This window comes from Macaca thibetana, chromosome 2 (genome assembly GCF_024542745.1).
Source record: "Macaca thibetana thibetana isolate TM-01 chromosome 2, ASM2454274v1, whole genome shotgun sequence".
NCBI lineage: Eukaryota > Metazoa > Chordata > Mammalia > Primates > Cercopithecidae > Macaca > Macaca thibetana.
In genome coordinates, this window is record NC_065579.1 from 61,843,633 (window position 1) to 61,871,269 (window position 27,637).

Consider the following 27,637-nt stretch of genomic DNA (forward strand, 5'->3'; position numbering starts at 1 on the left):
GAATTTGTGTTTAGATGTGAGTCCCATCCCCAAGATAGCTCATTATGTATGTGCAAATATTCTAAAATTTAAAAAATCAGAAATTAAAAGCATTTCTGGTCCCAAGCATTTCAGATAATGGATGCTCAACCTGTAATAATCACTTATACACCCCAGATTATAATATTAAAATATCATTTCCCACCAAAAACAAAACAAAACAACAACAACAACAAAACAAAAAAGAAATGGCTGGCTCTGGGTATGTGACAGGAAGTATATAAGCCTGGACCTTTGTGTCAGAGCAAATAGCCACAAAGTTAGCTGAGGCTGCAAGGGTTGTGTCAAAAGAACTCAGGAGACAATTTGGAGAGGCTCCCACTGCCCCAAAGTAGAACAATTTGAGTTATAGTAATAGGAGAAATAATAGTAATTAGAAATACCCAATATTTAATAAGATAAAACTATCAAATTTGTTTGCATTCATGAACTCCTAGTGATGTTAAAAAGAGAACTGGCCACCTTTGCAGAATAACAAAGAATCACTTCATCCTGAAAATTGGTAAAAGAAAATAAGATTTGTCCTTCTTCTGTGTGAATATACTACTGAGTAAGCAAACGGTAGATAAAGAAAAGTTTTTTTATAAATTTGTTTCATGTAATATAATCATATAATTAACATAGAACCGTTTTTCAATCTGGCATAAATTAATGGATTTAGGTACCGAGCTTCAAAAGCTGCTATCAACAGAGATAGAAGATCAGTAGATCACTATGAACTTCCTGATGGAAGTATACACTACCACCTAATGCCTCCACAAAAAGATCAAAGTAGAATCTAATCAAGCTTTTGAACCTAGTTTCTTGTTTAACTTCACCATGAGCATATACTCAGTAAAATCCAGACCGGGAAACTCTACAGGTCAACCTGCCTGAGTTCTTCAGCAAACAAATTATAAGGAAAAGAAAGATAAAGGGAGAATTAAATATATAACAAATCCTTTTTTAAATGGTAAACACACAACACTGGCAAGGATGCAGAGAAACAGGATAACCCATGTATTGCTCGTGGGAAAAAAAATAGGTAAAGTCACTCTAGAAAACATTTTAACAATTTATTCTAAAATTAAAACGTATAACCCATAAAATTTGGCATTTATCTCGAAAAATAGAAAGTTGTGTTCAAACAAAAATATGTACCTGATAGATTTATAATAAAACTATATCTATTGATAGAAGCTTTATTATAATAGCCAAAAATTGGAAACAACCTAAATGTTCTTCAATGGTTGAATGATCAAGCAAACTGTGACACATCCATACCATGGAATATAACTCAGCAATAAAAAATGTACTGTTCATACACACAAAGTGAATGGACCTCCAGAAAATTATGTTATGTGAGAAAAGAGCCACCCTCAAAAGGTTACATGATGTATAAATTCACTCGAATATTCTTAAAATAATGAAATCATAGAGATGGAAAAAAAGAGTATACTTACTAGATGTAAGGATTTGGGAAAGGAGGGGTGGTTATGGCTATAACGGGGGAGCAGAGGAGCCTTGTGGTAATGGAACAGTTACGTATCTTGATTGTAGTAGTTGCTAGCCAAAGCTATGTATGTGATGTAAATTTCATAGCATTATAAACACACACAAATGAGTGAATATATAATTAGTAAAATTTAAATATACTTTGTGAATCGCATCAATGTCAATTTCGTGGATTTCATGGTATACTATTAAAGAAAAAAATTTGTCTCTTAGTCACAACACTTCTGACACCAAATATGGTGTTTTTTCCACCACCAAGAAATTCTCCAATTCTCTGTAGACAGCAACTGGGTTCATTCAATTCACCGACTGGGTGCAGTCAATTCAATTCTACTGCTATTTACCTAGTGTTAGCAATAGATACCACAAGTTAGAGGGCTCAGTCCAACACTACCCCAACTTCAGATGCCATTCATAAATCCCAGGTTGCCATCTCTACTTCTGCCTGACCAGCCACAAACCGGGGATTCCCACGATTCCCTCCTCATGTTTGATATTTGCCGTAACAGCTCACAGAATTCAGAGAAACACTTTACTTACTATGATTGGTTTACTATAAAGAATACAATTCAGAAATAGCCAAATAGAAGAGATGCATAGGGCAAGGTATGTGGGAAGGGATGTGGAGCTACCATGTCCTATCCAGGCATTCCACCCTCCAGGCACCTCCAAGTGTTCACCAGCCCTTCACATGCCATTTTTTAGGGGTTTTATGGAGGTTCCATTATCTAGGCATGATGGATTAAGTTATTGACCACTGGTGATTGAACTCAATATCCAGTCCCTCTCCCATCTCCAGAGGTTGGGGATGGGGCTGAAAGTTTTAATCCTCTACTCACATGGTTGGTTCCTCTGGCAACCAGCCCTCATCATGAAGCTATGTAGGGCCCCAGGTGCCAGTCATCTCATTAGAATACTGAAAGACACACTCATCACTGTGAAGATTCCAAGCATCTTAGAAGTTCTTATGTATGGAGCCAGGAACTAATACCAAATATTATAACGAAAGATGCTCTTATCACCCCTATCACTCAGGAAACGATAAGGGTTTTAGGAGCTCTGTGTCAGGAACCACAGGAAGAGACCAAATATGTATTTCTAATTATATCACAACTACAGTTATGCAAGATGCTAATATTGGGGAAGGAGGAGTAAAAGGTGTGTGGGACCATCCTGTAAGTTTCTGGAACTTCTGCGAATCTATACTTTTAAATAAAAAGTTTTAGAAATGGGTAAGACTAAATAATAACATTTCAGGATGCCCAGTTGGGCGAGAAAAGTATAGAGAAATGTAAGAAAGTGGTTGCTTTGTAAGTTGTGTTTCTGATTAGTTCTGGAGAAAGGGAGGCAAGTGTAATCAGGATAGGGCATATGAAGGGGCTTGTGACATATTTGGCAAAGTTCTATTTTTTGACTTGGGTGATGGTCACAGGAGTTTACCTTATGACTTACCAAGCTATACGTGTTTTATGTAAGTGTTGTATGTTGTATTGTGTGTGTTGTGTCCATGTGCATGTATGTGTACATTCTCTAAATTTGCTTTTGTTTGTGGAGCAGAGGTGAACAGGACACTGTTTTAGCACACACAGTAGATTGCTTTCAGCTAATATCAGACAGCTGCTGAAATCAGGAGGCTTAATGAGATGGTGCAATGCTCTTAGGTTTATGTCTTTGCATTAACAGGGAAAACCTCCAAATGATCCAGGTTTAACTAATGGGATGCTTTCTAAATTGTTATAATTAGATAATTTTGGTAGCAACAAACACAGAAAATGCCATGTTTCACCTTGAGAATGCATGTTTTTAAAGATATCAGGAAATTCATAGGTTTGGCTGTGGCAAATTATAATCTTACGAATTTGCAATTATTATAAATTATTTAGCCACCATGAAATTGTAGATAATTGGATTCTAAGGTCTATTAAAGCTTATAACTACTTATATTGATATTTTTGAGACCTGTTTACCTCGAGTAAGCATCTTTATTATTTTATGTAGGAGATGGTGGGGTAAAATATCAAGATTTTTTCCCTTAAGGGGATATCCAAGAATGCATTTGGCTTCATTCAAGTTACATCTGGGTAAATGCTGGAAGTTACTATAATGGACTCCAAATGTGACATTATGGATTCAATGACTGTCTCCACACCTCAGAACTTCAAAGCTGCTGATGGCAGAAAATAGCTAGGTCTGGAATGGACTCTCAAAAAATATTAGCTAGACGGAGCCTATTGTATGCATCAGGTTTCCCTTGCTAATTCTGGCTGGAACATTCCTCAAAGAGGATTATTCCAGAGATCTACATAGCAGAGGAGAACCTTTACCAAAGACTATGTTGTAAATGTTTTATCAAAGAAGGAATGCATTTTCAGAAGAGCGTTTCCAATACAGGTGAGAACATGGATGTTGCAGAGAATACAGGATGCAATCCTCAATTTGAAGACTTTACAGATATTAAGCATGACAATTTCGCATTGAAGAGAGAGGAGTAAAGAATGGTCAGCAAGACAATTTAATGTAAATAGGGAGAAGAGAGAAGAGTAGTCATCAGGCTGGGGATGAGAGCTTTAGTGAGCTGTGTACTGCAGAGTTAGCACCATGATTCTAGGCAATTCTGAATAGTAGAGACTCCGTTCCATGTTCTGTTCCAATAATCTACTCCATCTCTTTCCCTCCTCATCCTCTACCTTTAGAAAATCAAGTATTTTCCCCCTGGTTATTTCCACTTGATTTTTAGATAACAGTTGTATCAATATCTTGAGCACATGGAGATCACATGTCTAAAAGATGTAATAGTAGTTTTAATAGCAGAAAGCTCAGCTGAGATTTAATTTCCTCTTTGGGATGTAGGCATTCTTTCTGAACATGCTGCTGTAGCTGTCTGAAGAAAAACATACCAATTCTGACATATCTCAGTTTAGAATAGAATACCTCTCCTTATCAGTGTTGTTCACCCACTTGTTATGAAGCAATTTGGGGCAATCACTAAGATTATGAAACATAATGGTGCACTAATGGGGAATTTCACATATGAGCAGAATAAAGTCATTGGGAATTTCTTGTTGACTTTAAAAAGTGATGGTCTGTTTACATAAACCTAATATTTTCCCTTTGGTGTTGGTATCTATATAAGAAAATTAATATGTGGTTTAGAATGGATAAATCTATAGAAGAAAGACTTAATCTTCTGCATAATCTACCTTTGATGTTACTAGACATGATGAGGTACTCAATTGTTGTTAATAGATTATAATATGCAGGGAGTAAATGGATCCTCTAGTCCACAATGCTGTTATAGCCTCATCACATGACAAAGCAGATTTGGCCACACTGTCTTTTGTTTTCTTATCTGTCTGCCTGCCTTATCTGTCTCTGACAGTGAATGCCATTTTTACTGAATAAGCCTCTAATCCACACCCTGGAATTTTACATTTTAACTTTGGTGGCATTTCCATCACTCTTTCCACATTCTGCACACAGGCATGCCATTTCATTCGGCCAATAAGGAGCAATTCCCCAGCAGTGAGCACATGGGTCTACTCTTAGCCTTTTCTTGGCCCTCTCTAGAATGGAGCTTTTTCAAGCTCCTTTGTCATGCATACAACAGTTAGGCTTATTTGATCTCATTCTGTCCTGAATGTCAAAATGTTTAAGTCAGTTTTTGCATAGAAACAGTCTTCAACAACTCCTTTCCTTCTCTCTGGTTATATTGGGCCTTTCAGGCTGCAGGAAGATAGGGGCTGTGTCTTCTTATTAGCTTCCCCTTCCGCCGCCTTCGTAGACCCATCCGTAGCACAGTGTCTAACACGTGATTACATTTTTGTTAAATAATGAATGGAACAATGATTAAATGACTAAAAGTTTTCTTGCTTGTGCCCCTTTTTCTCATATTCTTTCTCAACTTCTGTTTTCAATGTCATGCTTTCTGTGTTGTGGCTTCTACTCAACTCCACAGTTTCCTCCTCCTCCCTCTCCTCCCTCTCCTCCCTCTCCTCCTCTCCTTCCTCCGTCCTCCTCTCCCTTCCCCTTCTCCTCCCCCTCCTCCTCTTTTTCTTTTCCTTTTTCCGGGTTAAAGTTGCTTGCCACCTCAACCACAGTTTTGTTAATTTTTTTAAAAATTCAGCTTTTAGATACAGGGGGTGCATGTGTAGGATTGTTACATGGGTATATTGGACCCAGGTAGTAAGCATAGTACCCAACAGGTACTTTTTCATCCCATGTCCCTTTCCTCTTTCCCTCTACCCTCTTATAATCTGCAGTGTCTATTGTATCTATTTATGTCCAGGTATGCTTAATGTTTAGCTCCCACTTACAAGTGAGAACATGCAGTGTTTGGTTTTCTATTCCTACATTAATTCTCTTAGGATTATGGCCTCAACTGCATCTAGGTTTCTGCAAAGGACATGATTTCATTCTTTTTTATGGTTGTGTAGTATTCCATAATGTGTATACAACACATTTGCTTTATCCAATCTGTCACTGATGGGCAGCTAGGTTAATTCCATGTCATTTCTATTGTGAATAGCATGGCAATGAACATACAAGTGCATGTGTCTTTTTTGATATTGTGAATGAATATCTATTGGATATTCCTCTTAACACTTAAGTTATTGTTGTGTGCACTTAAGAATTATACTGAATGCTAAAATTTATGACACTTGGTGTATCCAGGAGATCATAATACAAGCTCAGAAAACCCAGCATCTACTGGGTCTGATAAGCAATCAAGTGTAGAAGTGAACTTTCCCTTTCCTAAGTACAGTGATGCCTGCTTCGTACAATCTCACATAGAAAGAAGGCATTAGACATACATGGATTTCACCTTCCTCCCTGACAAGCAATGAGGAAATATAATAAAGGCCTATGGCATTTAAAAGAAGAATGCTGCCTTCACAAGTACTTTTTAAAAAACTTTATCCATTGTTAATAGAACTCACACTATTACATAGTTTCTAGCCATATTAATTTTAAAAACACATGATACTCACTTCCTGTCTTCTCTAGGGTAGTGTTTGTCAAATTCTCTACCCAGAAATCTCAAAGGCAGAAAATAGCGACTGTGTGTATTATTATTGGGGGTGTGTAGGAAAAATAGCCATATTCAAACCTAAACATTATTTGAGGCCTCCTGTTTTAGCTCTAAAATTAATTCAGACTTTGTACTACATTTTGAAATCATGCTTTTGCTGTTCATGGAGTACACTTGATATTCTGGGAAGATATATGCCTGACCACAAGCTCCACATACCCCTAGTTTGTAGCTTGCACGCCCCAGTTGGCCAAACTAGGGTTTGTAAGTTAGAAAGATATTTAGAATTAATGGGAAAAAAGATTCTGCTCCCAACATTTAGGCTATAGTAAGGAGGATCAGACATCGTATATGGGCAACATAAAGGCTATACCCAGCATAGCCACATCCAGCTGTAAGAGTCTGGGGAGTGAAAGCTTACATCAAATGAGAAAACTTCCAGAAGTTTCAAGAGGAGACGATATTCCAGGCAGTAGAAACCTTTATATATGTCTTCAGTGAAGATATAGTTTAGGATCTGGTTTTCAGTTTCTTGTTTCTTCCCCCCACATCTAATCTGTGATCACCTTATCTCATTCATGTTTTCTGATAATCACATTCTTATGAATTCTTTTATTTCCTGCAAGCTAGGAAATAATAAAATTAAGCTTGTTTAAGAATCGTTCCTTTTGATGTGCTGCTGGATTCAGTTTGCCAGTGTTTTTTTGAGGATTTTTGCGTCGATGTTCATCAGGAATATTGGCCTGAAATTTTCTTTTTTTTGTTGTGTCTTTGCCAGGTTTTGGTATCAGGATGATGCTGTCCTCATAAAATGGGTTAGGGAGGAGTCCCTCTTTTTCTATTTGTCTGGAATAGTTTCAGAAGAAATGGTACCAGCTCCTCTTTGTACCTCTGGCAGAATTCGGCTGTGAATCTCTCTGGTCCTGGGCTTTTATTGGTTGGTAGGCTATTAATTACTGCCTCAATTTCAGAACTTGTTATTGGTCTATTCAGGGATGCGACTTCTTCCTGATTTAGTCTTGGGAGGGTGTATGTGTCCAGGAATTTATTCATTTCATCAAGATTTTCTAGTTTATTTGCATAGAGGTGTTTTTAATATTCTTTGATGGTAGCTTGTATTTCTGTGGAATCAGTGGTGATGTCCCCTTTATCATTTTTTATTGTGTTTATTTGATTCTTCTCTCTTTTCTTCTTTATTAGTCTGGCTAGCGGTTTATCTATTTTGTTGATCTTTTCAAAAAACCAGCTCCTGGATTCATTGATTTTTTTGAAGGATTTTTTTGTGTCTCTAACTCTTTCAGTTCTGCTCTGATCTTAGTTATTTCTTGTCTTCTGCTAGCTTTTGAATTTGTTTGCTCTTGCTTTTCTTTTTTAATTGTGATGTTAGGGTGTCGATTTTAGATCTTTCCTGCTTTCTCCTGTGGGCATTTAGTACTATAAATTTCCCTCCAAATACTACTTTAGCTGTGTCCCAGAGATTCTGGTATATTGTGTCTTTGTTCTCATTGGTTTCAAACAACTTATTTATTTCTGCCTTAATTTCCTTATTTACCCAGTAGTCATTCAGGAGCAAGTTGTTCAGTTTCCATGTATTTGTGTGGTTTTGAGAGAGTCTTTCTTTCTTTCTTTCTTTCTTTCTTTCTTTCTTTCTTTCTTTCTTTCTTTCTTTCTTTCTTTCTTTCTTTCTTTCTTTCTTTTTCTTTTTTTTCTTTTTTTTTTTTTTGAGATGGAGTCTCACTGTGTCACCCAGACTGGAGTGCAGTGGTGTGATCTCAGCTCATTGAGTGAGTTTCTTAATCCTGAGTTCTAATTTGATTGCACTGTGGTCTGAGAGACTGTTTGTTATGATTTCCATTCTTTTGCATTTGCTGAGGAGTGTTTTACTTCCAATTATGTGATCAGTTTTAGAGCAAGTGCTACGTGGTGCTGAGAAGAATGTATATTCTGTTGATTTGCGGTGGAGAGTTCTGTAGATGTCTGTTAGGTCTGCTTGGTCCAGAGCTGAGATCAAGTCCTGAATATCCTTGTTAATTTTCTGTCTTGTTGATCTAATAATGACAGTAGGGTGTTAAAGTCTCCCACTATTAATGTGTGGGAAAGAATCATTCCTAAAGAGGGCTTTAAATGAAAACTTTCAGGTCAAATAGGTGGGGTTTGGCTGAGAGCTGTGTGACGGATCTTTTGAGACAGGTAGGACTTAATATCCAGGTAGAGAGATTTGTTCCAATATATAATGCTCTCCTAGGGACTGCTCTCCAGATAATTGAGGTAATGCTGTGCTATTTAATGATAATATAGACACTGCAATATATTCTACCCTTTTCTTTCTTCTTCAAAAGATTCTCTTATTGATTTATTTAAACCCACATCTGGACTGATTCATCCCAAGTTTTTGAGTTCATGATCTTATTCTGGATTTTGATGACATGTTTATGTTCCAAGAGAAATAAGTAGGTTGGGGATGGAAAGAGAGGGCACGTCACACAGAACTTGGTATGAAGTTCTGCCAGGCCCAGGGGCTTAGGCTCTATCTGCTAGGCAGGGGAGGGTGCGGGGGGTCAAGAAAGATTCCAAGGAGTTGGCTGTCCTGATGAGTTTAGCATTTCAGGTTTCTCCTTCTGGCAGGTAATAAGTCTTCAAATAAGGACGGTACAAATAGATAGTGTTCCAGAGGCCATTTGGCAAAACTGGATAACTAATGGGAAATGGGTTGAGAGTGAACCAAGAGAAGATACTTAGGTTAACATCCATGTTTTGAAGAGACTGAGATACATAATAATAAAAATCTATGTGATAGTTACACTGACTAATGTCATCAAGCACCTGCTATTTGCCTGGTGCAAGACTGAATTTTTAATCATCAAGCTTTGAAATTTGGTACAATTAGTGTCCCCATTTTACAGATGATAAAACTGAGTCACACCACCCAAGATTACACAGGAATGAAGCCAAGCTGGGCACCACAGGAATGAAAAGACAAGTAAGACATAATTGCTATCCTCAGTATGACACTTAAGGAATCTGTCTATGGATGATCAGCACTTTAGAGTACACAAAACACTTTTAAATATGTTATTTTAGTTAATCCCCACATAGTACTGTGTAGTAGGTTTTGCCATCATCATCTTACACATGATGAAACTGAGATCTAAAGGGAAGGAGTTGCTTTCTAAGATCAGATAGTAATTAGGCGACACATTTAATTTAAATGATAAATCTGAGCACTTTGCAGAACATTACAACTTCTTTACAAATACCATGGATGAGATACTGCTACTACTCACACTGGTGTAAGTCCCAAGTCATTCATGGGAAAAGAGTGCAGATGACACAGTTTAGATTCTGGGATCAGACTTCTTATTATATTGGCACCTCATTTCTGCTATAAGACCTTGGACAAGTTACTTAATCTCCTAAATATGTTTTCTTATCCAAGAAATGGGAATAATAATGCCATATTTTTCTATTTTTATAAGGCTTCAGTGATAATTTTTAAGAGATAATTCATGCAACATGCCTGGAGCCTAGTAAAAGTCAATTAATGTTAGTAGTAATAAAAATAGTTCAAAGAAATGACATAGAATTAGTTGCAGAAGGAAATACTAAAATATATAAAATCACATTTCAAATGAATTTTGAAGAATTTCAGAAGGTATAAGAGAAGCAATCCTATGGCTAGGGAGTTAAGAATGTTTTTAATTCTGAAGATTGTTTTTGTTTAAGTTAGCAGTAGGGTTTATGAGCAGAAGAGTTAAATTATTGGAGATGGGCCAGGCACAGTGATTCATGCCTGTAATCCCAGCACTTTGGGAGGCCAAGGCAAAAAGATTGCTTGAGGCCAGGAGATTGAGATCAGCCTGTACAACCCTGTCTTTACAATAATAATAATAATAATAATAATAATAATAATGTTTTAAATAGTTGAATATATACTTAAAGAAAAGCAATTAGGAGGCACAATGAAATAGTCCCAGAGAGAAGAATCAAGGCCCTGAAGAAGGGTGGTAGTGGAGGGGATAGAAAGGGGGAGATAGATTGGTATGAGGGGCTGCAGGGCAGTTTGGGAGCTCTTCCCAGCATGCATTTGGATTGCTTCCTCACAACATCACTTGGTAAATACATAAGAAATGCAAACTCATTTTCAACCTGGCTAAGCAAAAAAATCTAATCTGGATGGTGTTTGCTACACTACAACAAAATGCATTCCAGAATCAGGATTAACAATTTGGGAGTTACATGTTCTGATTGCCTGCACTTTGTTTTTGTCCTTTGGTGCAAGAAACCCAGAGTTGGTGTATGGATTCACGTATCCACATTTGTTGTTCTGTCTGCATTCTAAGAGGGTGTTTATTTATTGGCTTCTGTGCTTATTTGTAATTGTGTTCTCATCTTGAAGCATGGTCTCTAGGATAATTTTCTCAGAAGGCAGAAACATATGAAATGTAAAAATATCTACACCCTTGTGCCTATACCTATATTTTGATCTCAGCTGAATTTTTATAGTTGTCCTGCTGTTAAGCTGAATTAACATTGAGCAAAGAGACCACTAAAAAAATTTTACTAGTAGTGTTTCAATTTCTTGTATCCTAGATTTAGTGGAAGTGGTTAGACATTTTGTAATGAGCTGGTTCTTCATTCTATAATGATAGTTTTTGAATGTCATGATCTAAAACTAGCAAAAGTTTTGAGACCATGTACTACTTATGGAAAGGAGAGGGGAATATTGAAGCCTGAAGGTTATTTTCCAAAATAGCACTGGGCTGGTTTATCCTGTCTAACAATCCTGGATGCAGTGCGAGTGGATTGCAGTTTGCTGGTGCTTATTCAGATTAGAGCAAAGAGCTGGCTTGAATGATCTGGCTGTAAGTGTACCCTTCCAGAAGTACCCATCTACTCTTGGAGGATCTCAGGGACTGAAATTATCTCAGATTCAAGGTTACCAGGGACAATGACTTAACCAGTTAAAATTAGATTTGTACTTGCTATGTTTCCACTTAGATTGAGTGTTTGACATTTTCATACATGGCAGGCAAAAGCTTTTATGTCCTAATGTTTATGAACATAGCCTGGTTGGTCAAACAAGAATAAAGAATGAGCTATCACAACAATTTTCAATTTTCATAGGCATATCTTATGTTTCTAAGTTTACAATATATGAGGCAGCTAATATTAATAATAAGTCCACTGTCAACAAGTGTAGTAAGGCACAGGACTATCTCACTCAGTCATTACTGCTGTAAAATCACAGTCCCTCTGAATCTCGTTGGACCTTCAAAATGTCCTTAAAGTGTTAGAAACAGGCAAATCTTTTTTTAAGTCTAGTACCTCATGTATGCTTCATGTGCTCATAACTTAACTGAATGAATCCTTTAAATGAGCTGTTGATGTCCTATTTGCAATTTTTTTCCTCCCAAAGAAATTCATATTTAGCTGCAAGGTAACTTCCCTGTGTGAAATTTACAGGTTTGCCAGCCATAGAAAACATTAATGCATAATATATAAACAAAATGTATACTCCTTTTGCAAAAAAAATGGCAAAAGGAAAACAAGGAATTTAGTCCTTGCTTTCCAAAGGGAGAATACATGAATCTTGCATTTTTATTTTTGATGCCTTTTTGCCTTTAAATATATGAGATGACTATTAATGCCTATATTCACAGCAGGGATAGAAGGGAAATGGCAGTAAATTGTAAAGCACATTTACATTATAACAAGGCCTGTGGAAGCACTGTAATTCACACAGTTATTTCAACAGAGGTTTGGACTCCCTCCAATTTAATTTTCTGAAGTTGGGCTGTGCAGCTGGGTCATTCCTGTTCTAATCTGGGAAATGTATCTCTTAAGGCTGTGGATCAGAATGCCAGCCTCCCAGCTGTCACCAAGGAGCATCATTTACAGCCACTGAGGTCTGAGGGCAAAGCATCAGAATCACTTAATGTGGACACAGCAGCCTAGCTAGCTTCATAAATTCTCTTGCAAAGAGCAATAATCAATATTTCATGTTTAATGATGCAGAGCTAAAATTACTATAGATTTTATGTCTTCTACTTTTCCAAATTATGCAAACATTAGTAACCCCTTTTTTAGTGCCCTTATTACACTTCCATTAAAAAACAGATGGAGGGGAGCGGGTGAGGAAGCCTGGTAATATATAATGAAATTATTGAATAGTCAAAAGCATCAAAGGTGATTCTGGTTTTTAATTTTTGTTAAATAGTTGCCCTTAGGTTAATATATAATTATTTCCAATACAAAAAAACCCTGATTTATGCAAGTGGCACAGGTTTTGTCACCTATAGCTACACAGTGAAGAAAATTGCAGATTGTTTTCACATTTTAAGTTAACTTAAATGCTCTGGGATATGCTAGGATTAAATGGTCATGATGTAAGTCAGAAAAGTTAAAAGGTTGGCATTTAGAAACAAGTGAACAAGTGTACTTTAGAGAAAAAGCAATTTTGATTGGATTTCTTGTTTTAAACCTGTCCAAAGAACATACGCTGCTTGTTTAGACAATGGAAGTGGTAGAGATTGAAAAAGGAGGAAAAACAAAAAACAAACCAGAACAGTGTTTTATTATTGGGCAGGTCAAGAAGCTGACTAAGCAGCCACAGAGATGGGCTTATCTAACCTCTTAGCTATTCCACTGTCTGTGACACAAGAAAAACCTCCAGGATTGAGACAGGAGGGTAAAGCCAGACACAAAAGAACAAAATTCAATATCCACCATTCATTCTAATAGTTCACACCCAAGTTACTTTAGAACAACTTTTACAGCAGTGGGAAGCCTGGAAAGTAGTCAATAATTTTTCACTGTAATAAAGTAGCCTAGATTCCTTTGCCACTCATAACACAGACTTCATTTGGAGAAATGGAATGCTGTGTGTCTGGATTGTACTTGAATAATTTAACTTGTATTTTGTAGAGAGGTCTAGCCTACATTTAAAAGAAAAGAAGTAAATAGAGCATAGTAGAAATTGTCCTGTTATTTGGTGAGTCAAACTGAACCAGAAAGCTGGGTTCAGGTCCTTGATAGTGACAGCTTCTCCTATAAAGATTAGTCATCAAACACACAGGTTCTTCTGGTAAATAATATGATTAATTAATGTGATTAGTTAAGTTTATTGGTTTATAGAAAAAGAATTGCAAAGACAGGACAAACAAAAGCAACTTAGGATTCTTGAAGCATATCAACCTGGATTCAGGGACAACTCATGTAAAAGGGCGACTGAGAGTTTAATGAAGTGACTGTTCACGTAGATGTGGCAGAGTAGAGGAGAAGCCACAAGGAAGAAGGAAGCATCTGGCGTTATCAGTAGTTGGAGGGGGCAAAGGAAGGGAGAGGAAGGAAGGGTAGGTCTTGGAGGGATGAGAAAATGGAGCAGTTATGGGAATATGCACTATCCTGTGGGAAAGGCCACTCTGTGGAAACTATGGCCATTAGTTATGTCCAACCTATGCTCCAGCAAGAGAGGAGAACAAAGAGAAAAAATGTTCCAACTTCTTTCTTCTGCTATCCTCTGGGCTCATGCGAGTGCCTGCTTCTGCTCAAACATTCCCCAAGGCCATAGAATAAAGGGCCTAATAGATAAAGTCCAAAATTATGAGCCTCTCAGGCCACAGTAAAGAATGGAGAAGAGTAAAGACTGTATCTGACAGGCAGACAATGGTCAGCAGAGGATATAAAATTACTTGGGATTTTTTGGACCATTAAGCTACTAAAGTTTCTTTTCATGTTAGTCAGAATAACACATTCATTTATTCAACAGACAATATCAAGCACCTCTTCAATAACTCATTTTGGGAACAGGCACATCAGAGTGAATAAGTTACCATCCCTGACCTTGAAGAGCTGAGTGGGGGAGGCAGGTAAAGATTAAATACTAAAATCGGTGATCACCAGAGGTTGCAGAGGAAGGAGGGTGGGGTACCCAACTTTCTTTTTGGGTTAGAAATATCTGCTTGGAGGAGAGGAAAATTGGGGTCTTCCTGAAAAAAGAATGGTGTGCATCAGTAGAAGAGTTAGAGGCATGCTGTCACTGAAATGTCCAGTGGGCATGTGATTTCTGGGATTTTGTGATGAATCATTTGACCGGACTCAGAGAAGAAGTGTGTGTAGGGGTCAGTGAGGTGGAGTGGGGAGAGGCGGGCTGGGCCCTGTCACACAGACCTTGGCTGAGGAGTTTGGAATCTATCCTGACAGCAATAGGGAGCTAGTAGAAAAATGGCATTGGTTTCTAGTAAGAAAATGGTATTGCCAGATATAAAATCAGAGACAAATGGGACTAGTAAGAGAAACCAAAGATGGGATAGATCTATTTGTATATGCTTTTAATAGTAAAATAAAACAAAGCTTTCTCAAAGGATTAAACTCTGAGTGAAGATCTGTGGAGTAATTTGACTTGCTTATCCATCTCTGAGAAAATGAGGACGTGGTTTGGAACTTCCAGGCCAATTGAATTGAAGTGTTTTTGTATAGTTAGCTTAAATAACCAAATGATGAAATCAATCCTCCAAATTGTCAGCAGAGCAGCTGCTCAGAAAGCTCTTGTTAGTCATTGACCTTATGTTTAATATGATTTCCTAGAATGGGGATAGTCAGATATTGAATAAAGTACTGCATCAAAGCCCTCACCACCCAGCAAGCTTTCTGCAATGAAATATTCAAGGAAAGGAGAGTGGCTGGCACAAATTGCAAAAAGGCTTTTCTTTATGCCTGCTAAGTCCCCAGAGAAAAAAGAATAGAAGAAAGCGTGCCACAGCCACATCTTGGAGAAGAAAGTGCCAGGACTGGCAGTAGCTCCATCTCTTTTCTAATCATGATGCAGGGGGGAAAAAATTACAACATAAAAATTCACTTTTGGTTTTTAAGAATAGTTAAGATTTCTCATTCAAACTATTTCCTTGCTATATCAAAGCAACTTCAAGTCTGACCATTTCCAGTCCTGCACCACATAATGACATTTGATCAATACTGATCACATATACAACCCATAACAACAAAACATTACAAAGGTTGCAATACAATATTTTTACTGTACTTTTTCTAGATTTGGATATGTTTAGATATACAAATATTTACCATTGTGTTATAATTTTCTTACAGTAACATATGCTTTATAGGTTTGTAGCCCAGGAGCAATAGGCTGTATCACATAGCCCAGGTGTGTAGTAGGCTATACCATCTAGGTTTGTGTAAGCATACTCTATGATGTTCACACAGTGATGAAATCTCCTAATGACAAATTTCTCAGGACATATCCTTGTTATTAAGCAACACATGACAATATATGACCTCGATTTGTTACTTATGTCATTGAAGGTGAGGTGTGATATGATTTTAAAAAATTAGGTAGGAGGTGTAGGGGAAAATAGAGGATAAATGTGGAGGCTTATTCTTAGAATATGGAACCAGAGTCGAGAGGGCTAAAGAGTAAGTTTTATCCCAAAAATAAAATGTCATGTTAAAGATTGCAAAGGATAATCTATCTATCATCTCTATCTTTCTACCTAGTATAATTACTCTTTCGCTTACTATAAATATTACAAAGGTAATAACAGAGGTAAAACAAATATAAAGATGTTTATAAATTAGGTAGTTAAAGAGGTGAGGAATGATCGTTCTAACTGCCTAAAAAGAATCCTTGTGGCAATTAAATATTTAATTTTGCTTAAGCTTCTACCAGCCAAAGCAAAACAAATGACTTCATTAAGACTTACAAGTTGTTATTGTTGATGAAAAGTAGTGTACTATTACATCAAAAGGGGCAAATATACCCTACTTCTAAATTCTAAATTGTATTTCTCTTTCATTCCATTATATAAAAAGAGATCCAGTAGCAAAATAGACAGTGTTTTATATACACCCTGTATAATAGATCTCAATCCCTACCTCACCACAACATACATAAAAAGTAATTCACGGCCAGGCACCATGGCTCACGCCTGTAATCCCAGCACTTTGGGAGGCCAAGGCCCAGCACAACAGGAGTACACCACTATACCCAGCAATTTTTTTGTATTTTTTAGTAGAGATGGGGTTTCACCATGTTGGCCAGGCTGGTCTTGAACTCTGGACTTCAAGTGATCCACCCACCTTGGCCTCCCAAAGTGTTGGAATTACAGGCATGAGCCACCACACCTGGCCCCGTTAGTGTTCTGAATAAGACATTTTAAAAGACATGGCCAAAACAAAGCAAACAACAGTTCAGTTCTGAACTTCTATAATGCTATCGCTCATCTTCGAATTTTGTATTCTAGTCCTAGGTTATGGCTCACATGGTAACTTCTCAGGATTCTTTTAGTTGTATAAAAACAACAAAACAAAACAGAAACCTCAACTGAAAGTGTTTTTTAAAAGAGAGAGAATCTGGCTGGGTACAGTGGCTCATGCCTGTAATACCAGCACTTTGGGAGGCCAAGACAGGCAGATCATGAAGTCAGGAGTTCAAGACCAGCCTGGCCAACATGGTGAAACCCCATCTCTAGTAAAAATATAAACAATTAGCTGGGTGTGGTGGCAGGTGCCTCTAATCCCAGCTACTCGGGAGACTGAGGCAGGAGAATCGCGTGAACCTGGGAGGCAGAAGTTGCAGTGAGCCGAGATCGCACCACTGTACTCCAGCCTGGGTGATAGAGTGACACTCTGTCTCAAAAAAAAAAAAAAAAAAAAAAGAATCTATAGAATCTATTGACAAAACTGAAAAGTCCATCAATGTGCTGGTTTCAAGCTCCAGTTTGAAACAGATGTTCACAACATCACCCTGGCTCTGGCCTCTTGGCTCTTTTTCCTTTGTCTCCATCCCCTTTGCTGTGTTATATTTTTCCTTCAGTTAGTACCTGTCACAAATGCAAATACTTCTGTCACAGTTCCAGTGTCCCTCACACTTCAAAATCCTAACACTCCAAAATCCAGAGGAATAAACTGAAGTTCTTCTCCAAATCTTGAGGTAAAGTTTAAATAATTAACATTTGTTGAGCAATTGCTATGTGCTGGGCACTATTCTATGCACTGAAAATATAATGGTGGATGTGATGAAAAATCTACTTCCATGGTGCCTACAATCTAGTGAATGGAGACAATGAAACACAAATATGTTAGGAAGTGATGAAGATCATAAAGAAGTGAATCAGAGCATAAAGCACGGTAAATATACAGTAAGTAATGGGTGACGTCTTAGAGAGTTCAATCAAGGAAGGCTTTTTTGAGAAGGCAATATATGAGCAAACACCTGGATGAAGTGAGGAAGCCATGTGAGGGTAATGTTGATTGTAATTGTGCACAGAATTAATATTCTCTGTACGAGGAACAGCGAAGATATGTGATCTAAAAGGGAGCAACCATGGCTATTTCTGAAACACCCCAAGACCAATATGGCTAGATAAGTGTGAGTTGTATGTATAGAGGGTGGTAGGAAATGAGGTCAGAGAGATAGGTGGGGGTTCGTGTTACACAGGGTTCTATAGGCCATGGTGATGAGTTTGGATTTTATTCCAAAAGTGATGGAAAACCACTGAATTATGAAGAGGAATATATCACTTATCTACATTTGTTTAACTATGATGAATCAATAAATTAGTAGGTTGGTCTTCTTGCATGACAAGTATGTTCAGATGTTGGTAGATCAGAGTTGAAGTAGCAGCTCCATGGTTTCATCAGGGTCCCATGCACCTTCTGTCTTTCTATTTTATTAACTTTAATGTGTGGTTTTCCTCCTTATAGGCACAATAGCTTTTGCACTCTGGATTTCATTACTATGATCCCGGCAGGAAGAAGGAAGACCAAACATTAAAAGCCACATGCCAGCTGACTGGTTTTTTTTTTTTTTTTTGGTATCAGAAAACAATAGTTTATACAGAAGCCCCATTTAGTAGACTTACGCTCATATTCATATGAAGAAAAATTGATCTCAATTCTTACCACACACCATACACAAAAATTAATTTACTGTACTCCTAAATGTAAATGAACTATACATTTTCTAAGAGGAAATATAGGAGACTATATTTGCAACATTGGGGCAGGAAAATATTTCTTAGGATGCAGAAAATACTAAATAACAAAAATAAAATAATAAATTGCATTGCATCAAAATGAAAAGATTTGCTTGTCAAAATATATTGATTGGGAAGAAATATTAGCAACACATGCATCTGACAAAAGAGTTGTACCCTATAATATATAAAGAACTTCTACTGCTTGAAAAATAAGACATATAACTCAGTTAAAAACACATGCAAAAAATACTCAACATTATTAGTTATCAGAGAAATGCAGGTTGAAGTCACAATAAGATATCACAAATCCAGGAGAATAAAGTGAAAAAGACTGACATTGAACGTTGGTGGGAATGTACAGCAGCTAGACTTCTCCTACATTGCTGGTTGGAATATAAAATAGTACAACCGCTTTAGAAAACTTTGGAAGTTTCTTTAAAATTAAACGTGACCGGGTGCGGTGGCTCATGCCAGTAATCCCAGCACTTTGGGAGGCCGAGGCAGGCGGATCACGAGGTCAGGAGATCGAGACCATCCTGGCTAACATGGTGAAATCCCGTCTGCACTAAAAATACCACAATTAGGTGGGTGTGGTGGTGGGCCCCTGTAGTCCCAACTACTCGGGAGGCTGAGGCAGGAGAATGGTGTGAACCTGGGAGGCGGAGCTTGCAGTGAGCCACGATTGCGCCACTGCACTCCAGCCTGGGCAACAGAGCGAGACTCCATCTCAAAAATAAATAAATAAAAAAATAAAAATAAAAGTTAAACATGTATTTACCTCATAAGGTAGCAATTTCATTCCTAGATATTTACTGAAGAAAAATGAAAACACATCCACAAACACACTTGCACAGCAGACTTGCACAAACAGATTTGCACAACAATGATCATAGCAGCTTTATTCATACTAGGCCATATGGATATGAAAACAATTAGAATGCCCATTAACAGGAGAATGGATTATTGTGTATGTATACAATAGAAAACTACTCAGCAATAAAAAGAAATGAGCTACTGATATATGCAACGGACAGCATGGACAAATGTCAAAATACAATGTTGAGTTAATTAAGCTGGACACAATAGATAAATTTATACAAAAGTCTAGAACAGGCAAAACTAATCTACACAGATAGAAATCTGAACAGGGGTGCCTTTGGGATAGGAAATTTGATTGTACAGGGGCACAAAGGAACTTCCTGGGAATGATAAATGTTCTATATATTGTTTTGGCTGTGGCTCTACCAATGGAAGCGTTTGATAAAAATCACTGTATTGTGTACTTATAAGGTGCATTTCATACTTTGTAAATTATACTCCAATTACAAAAGAAAACCCAGGTACTACAAGACCACTCAGGCTGATGTAAGAAGTGACTGATGCAGCCTAACATAGGAAGCAGGGCAATAATTAGAAGATTACCATGGTTGGCTTAGACCAGACTGAGAGGTGGCCAAGTCCCAAATATATTTTGAAAGTGGGGTCAATAAGAGTAGCTCATTGATTGACTATAGATGGTGAGAGGAAGAAATGAGTAAAGTCTGGTTCTTAGGTTTAACTCTTCATAGCTTGGTGAATAGTGATGCCATTTGCTAAAATGAGGAAGAAGCAGTGAAGAAGGAGGTTTGGGTAGGAGGGTATAAGCAGGGATATCAACATTTTGCTTTTGAGCTTGAGATGCTTGTCAAACACGTACATAGAACTGTCAAGTAGGCAGGGTGGATACAGAAGAGTGAAGTTAGAGAAGAGGTCAGGTACAAATATAAAATAGAAGCTGTGAGACCGGCTGAGATCCCCTGAGGAGTTAAGATAGATAGAGAAGAGGACAGATGACTGAGACTGGCAGCTGGTATGTTTCCAGAGGTTTTGTAGGAGTGGCGAAGATCTGAGGAGCAAAGAGGGTCCCACCCGACCTCCACACCATGTAGTATGTAGCATGTGGGGAAGAAATGGCCACCTCTTAAGAGGACTGCAGGGGAGAGGGTGTGCTCAGGTACTCAGCCAACTTTTTCATATGCAAAATCCTCTATATACTAGACCTCTTTTCTGAACAATTATTTGCTCTTCTTGCTCTAACAAAAACTTAGCTGTCCCAGAACAGTGAGGCATAGTTTAGTTAGAACAACATAATTAAGGGCATATTCAAAGAAGTTGGGGAGATACAGGATTTTGCTGATGACAGACTGTAAAGGACCCATTGGAAAGGTTGGAAGGACTGGGGAGAGGTGGGTGATTAGGCCACATTCTGGAATGCAGTATGGGTTTAAGAGATTGCGTAGTGGGAGAGGTGATCTAGGCGACTTGGGTGTCTGGTGGGTTATAAGCATGTAGAGAGACTAGTCCTGATGGTCTTTTGGATGTAATTGAATAATTATTTCTAACTGGGCTTCCCCTTGGGACTGGTCACTTTGACAGTTTCTGGTGGGGGGTAAGTGGTGTGGTGAATGGTATGGTAGGTAGTGTGGCCTCAGGGAATGGTGGTCTTCCCAGGAACAGAGTTCTGTGTCTTCCTTAAATCCTGCCATGGTAAGACTGAAGAAGGGAGTCTTACCAGGAACGTGGGTCAAATCCTGTCACACCTCTGTGGTCAGAGAAATGAGATTACAGAGACAACAAATGCCTGGAATTCAGGGAAGGGGTGTGTGTGTGTGTGTGTGTGTGTTTGTGTGTGTGTCTGAGCATGTGGGCTATGGAGAAGAGGTTGCCAAGAGTTACTAAGAGACAAGAGAGGATGATTGCTGAATGGCCAAATGCAGCATGCAGTCATTAGTGTCTCTTACCCAGCAATCAGCAATGACATTACTGTTGAGAAAGTGAATTTGGAAAGAGTGTGGGTGGATCTATGTAAACATATCCAAACACTGAAAAAAAAAAAAAATAGGAAACATTATCTTGAGTAAAAAAAAAAAAAAAAAAAAAATCGCACAATTTGAGTGACAATATTCTAATTTGATCAAGGATCATGCTGTATTTTTGTGTGTTTAAACACTTAACCAGCACAAAGTCCAGAACTCTTTTTTTTTTTTTTTTTTTTTTTTTTTTTTGAGACGGAGTCTCGCTCTGTCACCCAGGCTGGAGTGTAGGGGCACAATCTCGGCTCACTGCCAACTCCGCCTCCCGGGTTCACACCATTCTCCTGCCTCAGCCCCCGAGTAGCTGGGACTACAGGTGCCCACCACCACGCTTGTCTAATTTTTTGTATATTTAGTAGAGATGGGGTTTCACCATGTTAGCCAGGATGGTCTCGATCTCCTGACCTCGTGATCCGCCCACCTCGGCCTACCAAAGTGCAGTCCAGAACTCTTAATGTTGTGTTGTATCAATTTTGCTAACAAGTATGCTTGAATAGTATTGCTCAGAAGTAGCTGGTGATAATTTGTAAGATATATCTTTTCTTTTTCACAGGAAGAACTGAAAAGATTGCAGAATCCTCTAGAACAAGTTAATGATGGAAAATATTTATTTGAAAAGTAAGTAAAAAGCATTAAGTTAAATCATTTGCATGGTTGGAAAGCTTGAGTAAAATGAAAATCTTTCTGGTAAAAATAAGTAAATTGGACAGTTTCTTGTTATCATTGTGGTCAGAGCCCAGAAAGGTGGCTCATTTGAGATAGGGGTAGATAAATGTATGACTGGTTGAGCAATGATACGCAAGCTCTACTGCTTAACAGAGTAATACGATGCCTGGAATTTGTTTCTGGTGGTATGTCTGAGGGCTGAAACTTAACTCTGACCTGTCTTAGTCTTTTAATCAGGGACATTTATAGAAGGCAGGTACAAAATTTGTGAAAAGTACAAAGCTAACACTAAGACTAATAGACTGAACATTCAGATTAACACTACAGAATGGGACAAAATTGAGCTAAGATAAAGCAAAAAGAAGAGATGAAATTGAACAGAGATAAAAGTAAACATTTATAATGTACCCTGTACTGTTGAACGCTCACAGACACTCCTCATCAAATTCTGATTATAGCCTTTTGATATAGGCATTATTATTTCCATTTCACAGATGAGGAAAAACAGGCTCAGAGAGGTTTCAGCAACTCCATGTATACTCAGCTAGTGAGTGGTGAGAATGGGAAATAAACCCAGGTTTTGTTGCCTCCAGAATCCTTGCTCTCAATCACTGGCTGAGCCCCAATGTACTCAGGACCAGTCAAGCCAGTTGGGTGTCATGCTTGGCTCTGGACACTACATTTAAGAATTACATTGACATTCCCAAGAGTATTAGAAAGAGGTCAATTAAAATTGTGAGAGTTCTGGAACCATGTGAAACTATTACAAGGAGCTGAGGATGTGTAGCTTGGAGAAAAGAAGTCTCAGAAGAAACGTAATAGCTATCCTCAAACATTTGAAGGATGCTCCTATAAAAGAGAGGCTAAGTTGCTCTTCCTGCTCCAGAAAATAGAACAAGAGTCAATGAGTAGGATATATGGAGAAACAGCGTTGTGACTCAGATAAGGAAAAGATTCTGTAAAAGTTCAGCCTACCCCCAAACAGAATGAACTTTGTTAAGAAGTGAGCCATGTAGGGGCAGGAAGGCATCACACCTTTCCTCACTCATTGTAAGGAGCACAGCCAACACTCCTGTAACAAAAGACAGGTTAACAAAAGAAAAGCACAACAAGCTTATTTAATCAGGGTTCTTTATTTTATTTTATTTTTTTGAGATGGAGTCTCACTCTGTCACCCAGGCTGGAGTGCAGTGGCACTATCTCAGCTCACTGCAACCTCCATCTCCTGGGTTCAAGTGATTCTTCTGCCTCAGCCTCCTGAGAAGCTGGGATTACAGGCACGTACCACCACACCCGGTTAATTTTTGTATTTTTAATAGAGTCAGGGTTTCACCGTGTTACCAGGCTGGTCTCAAACTCCTGACCTCAAGTGATCTGCCCACCTCAGCCTACCAAAGTGTTGGGATTACAGGTGTGAGCCACTGCGCCCAGTCTATTTAATCAGGATTCTATGTGACTTGGGAGCCTTCAGAAATGAAAACCTGGGGAAAATTGTTCACTTTTATACTTAATTTTGATGAAGAATGGACAGCCCTGTAGAAATGTCACGGGACAAAAAGGAAGGATCTAATATATGAGGTGGGAAAACCCAGCAAGGCTGTCTATTCACATTCTTCTTGGCCTCTCTGTGCAGCATTCCTTCCTCTTGGGCATGGGGCAAGAACCTCTGGAATGAGGGTCTTAGGACTTTCCATCAGACTAGGTAGGTCAGAGAATTTCTTTATGACCAGATTTTATACAGAAAGGCAGGGTAACTTTAGAGGAATATTTTTAGATTTTGTAGCTTGTTTGTGGGAGAAGGGTTCTAGTTTCCATGACCGGCCTTGTGGAAGAGGAATTCTGGTTTTTATGGCTTGCATCATGGAAGAAAGAGGGGCAGGGACAGAAGGGCAAGAGAAGGTCAGAGAGAAAGAGACTTTGCTTCTGAGGCCTCTTCTCCTTCGGTTCAAAGAACTGAGCATGCCAAACACCATACTTTACAGTACGTGCTGAGCCCCACTAGCTGATAAGATACTGGAAGTGCCCAAGAAGAGTGTAAATGACCATACATCTGAAATGTTGCTAAAAAATATCCTAGAAAATGGAAAACTTTGGGTTTGATGCCTCTTTCTACTTTTTCTAAGCTTTGTCAGTCTAGACAAAAATTTTAACCACCTTGAGCCCCACTATACTCATCTTTAAAAATGATAATAGTAGTCTTGACTTGACTGTCTTATTGAGAGCATTAAATGAGACAGCCCATAATAGCCTGATGCCTTCAATGCTGGCTCCTTTCCTTTCCATCTGGGCAAGGGTTTGGACAAGACAGTCTCAAAAGTTCATTACATCTGCACGATCCTAAGAATCTGCCATGTCATCACATTGAAAGGCAGTTTCAGCCCTTTGGACAAATGAAGTTTCTGTTCATATATTTTTATTACGCCTACTCTCGTTAATATGAATAAATAAGAATAAAATGGTAGAATTTCCCTCCACCATCACCATCACTAGCTATATGTAAACAATACCTAAAGAGTTTTTTGCTGACTCTAGAATGAAGACTTTTCTTTTATAGAGATTAGTGTTGTAATGACATTAGGCTAAATCAGTTATTTTTCACCTTGGCTGCACTTTGAATCGGCTGGGGAGCTTAATAAAAATGCCCTGGCTTAAGCTCCACTCTAGACAAATTGAATTAGATTCTCAGGGGATGAGGCCCTGGAATCAGTATTTCTTAACATCTTCCTTCATGTAGCTCTAACGAGGAGCTGGGATTGAGAACCAGTAGTGTAAATATATTTTAGATTCATTTCACTTATTCAGTAATCTCCTCATGCAGCTTAATTCTCCGAGGACACACTTTCTCTATGATGTTTGGCCCATTTATTTATTAAACCTGACCATGATGGTTTTTCATTATTGATTTTTTTTTTTTTTTGAGATGGGGTCTTGCTCTGTCGCCCAGGCTGGAGTGCAGTGGTGCAATCTCGGCTCACTGTAACCTCCACCTCCTGGGTTCAAGCAATTCTCCTGCCTCAGCCTCCCGAGTAGCTGGGATTATAGGCACCTGCCACCACACCCAGCAAATTTTTGTATTTTTAGTAGAGACAGAGTTTAACCATGTTAGCCAGGCTGGTCTCGAACTCCTGACCTTAGGTAATCCACCCGCCTTGGCCCCTCAAAGTGCTGGGATTACAGACATAAGCTACTGCGCCTCCCATTATTGATTTTGATGTAGGAAATGAAGTTTTTTTTTGTTCTGCTAATTGACCACAATTCTATATTAAACCTCTCACTAACACCAGTGTGTATCTTTCTCAGCTGTCTGCTCTCAGGACGATATTTGAAAATTAATGGTATATATGTGGGCTTCCATCTGCCCTACCCTACTCTTTCCATTTTATTATTCAGAGGCCTGAGAAAGCTAAAACCTTCTGGAAATAACCAGTCTGTTTTGTGTGCTTATTTTTTTTCAATCCCGATTGAGAAATTCCAGCAATGGGAATTAAATACTTCCTTCAAAGCACATGGGCCCATGGGGGTAAACTTTCCTTTTATGCTTATCCAGGACAGAGAGAAAATAAGCAGTGACCGCCAGCCCTAACAACTATACCCATTTGCCTGGAATCCTGGAGATTTTTTTGGTCTGTTTCAGGTCAGGACTATGTCCTTGAAAGCTGTCAAATTTGATTGAAAAATTGGTGTACTTTAAGTGAGCAGATTAGGCATTTCCTTATAGCTGCAGCTGACTTAGGTGCTGATGTAAATCATCTCAGCTACTTGAAATGACCATAAGTTAAGTGATAGTGGTGTCAGAACAGTTGATCGGTTATTCCCCCTTGGAACATTACATTTATTCTGAATGCTCAACAGGGTTTTGTGGTAGAGAGTTAGTGTGAAGGGGAGGGAAGCTGCAGCTCCATACTATCTGAGACCATTGGCAGAGCCAATCAAGTGCATTTGTGTACACACACACACACACACACACACACACACACGAGCTTAGCAAATCTTGGCATGTGCCAATAAGCAGAGAAGAGCAATTGGTAAGGCCATTAATTGGAATGCTACTTAGGACTCCATTGTTTATGAAAATCACTTATTAACTTAAGTAAGACCTTAGGCTGACTGCCATATTTTTGTAATTATTAAATCAGCCTGGGTTTCTGGTAGAAGATGTGTGATTGCAAGTCACACATTGTACTGAGGCATAATCACTTTATTACCCATAGACAATTATTGATGGAATGAACTAAAGCTATCAGATTTAAACCAACAGGTATTGGTAGTTTATAGTTTGGTGAGGATATATAAATTATATCCTCAAATTAGCAAATGTGTTAATATTGTGAAAGTTTTATTTTCTTTACGAAAACATTGGCTCTGTCTTTGTTTGTTACGTATCTACAGGCCCTACAATGTATAACTTTATTGCTTAATTTGTAATTAATAAGTAACAGAGTCTTAAAGTATCCTTGTCATAAGTCTGCTATTTCTACAAGACCATACAATAATAAAAATAAGACTCTGTGTTAGTCCATTCTCACACTGCTTTGAAGAAATACCTGAGACTGGGTAATTTATAAAGAAAAGAGATTTAATTAACTCATATTTCCACATGGCTGGGGAGGCCTCAGGAAACTTGCAATCTTGGCAGAAGGCACCTCTTCACAGAGCAGCAGGAGAGAGAATGAGTGCCCAGCAATCGGGGGAAGCCCCTTATAAAACTGTCATATCTTGTGAGAACTCACTATCATGAGAACAGCATGGGAGAAACTACCCCCATGATTCAATTATCTCCACCTGGTCTCATCCTTGACATGTGGGGATTATTATAATTCAAGGTGAGATTTGGGTTGGGGACACAGCCAGATCATATCACTTTCTATGCCTACCTACCCAGGATTAGGTTCCTGTGTGCTTCTCCTTTAATGATATCTGTCACACTTGCAAATACTTATGTAATGTTCATGTTCTCCTAGATTGTGGTACCACAGGAACAGGGACCATGTCTAGTGTTTTCACCATTTTATCCTCCATGCTTTGCATCATTCCTGGCACACAGGAGACATTAAATATATGTGTAGAATAAATGATTAACAATGAATTAGTAATGCACCCTGAATACCAATGGCACAGAGTAAACAAGAGTGCTTCCTTGCCCCTCAACAACCAGGCTGAGGAACCCCAAACTATCTTGGGGTGCTGACACCACCTACTTGCCATGTAGGAATTTATGTGCTCTCCTGTGTTTTTCCTACCGCTTGATCATTCCTTTCTAAAAAGAAAAAAATACATTTGTGATTCTAAGGGATCTCTCCAGCACAATTTTTTTCTTTCTTTCTTTCTTTCTTTCTTTCTTTCTTTCTTTCTTTCTTTCTTTCTTTCTTTCTTTCTTTCTTTCTTTCTTTCTTTCTTTCTTTCTTTCTTTCTTTCTTTCTTTCTTTCTTTCCTTTTTTTTTTTTTCCTTTTCTTTACTACCAGTGCAATCTTAGTCCTCATAACCTGGACTATTTGAATAGCTTTCTAACTAGTTTTATTTCACTCTCCTTGCTCACTCCCACCACAAATCATCTTTAAAC

General features: G+C 38.3%; 1 protein-coding gene across 1 annotated transcript in view; it reads left to right on the forward strand.

Annotated features, from left to right (window-relative positions):
• The window catches only part of SCHIP1 (schwannomin interacting protein 1), an 801,755-nt gene that overhangs the window by 140,389 nt on the left and 633,729 nt on the right, over positions 1-27,637 (forward strand). Inside the window, exon 2 of the mRNA XM_050779862.1 lies at positions 21,964-22,028. Coding sequence (XP_050635819.1) covers positions 21,964-22,028 — 65 coding nt within the window. The remainder of the gene's footprint in view (positions 1-21,963; positions 22,029-27,637) is intronic.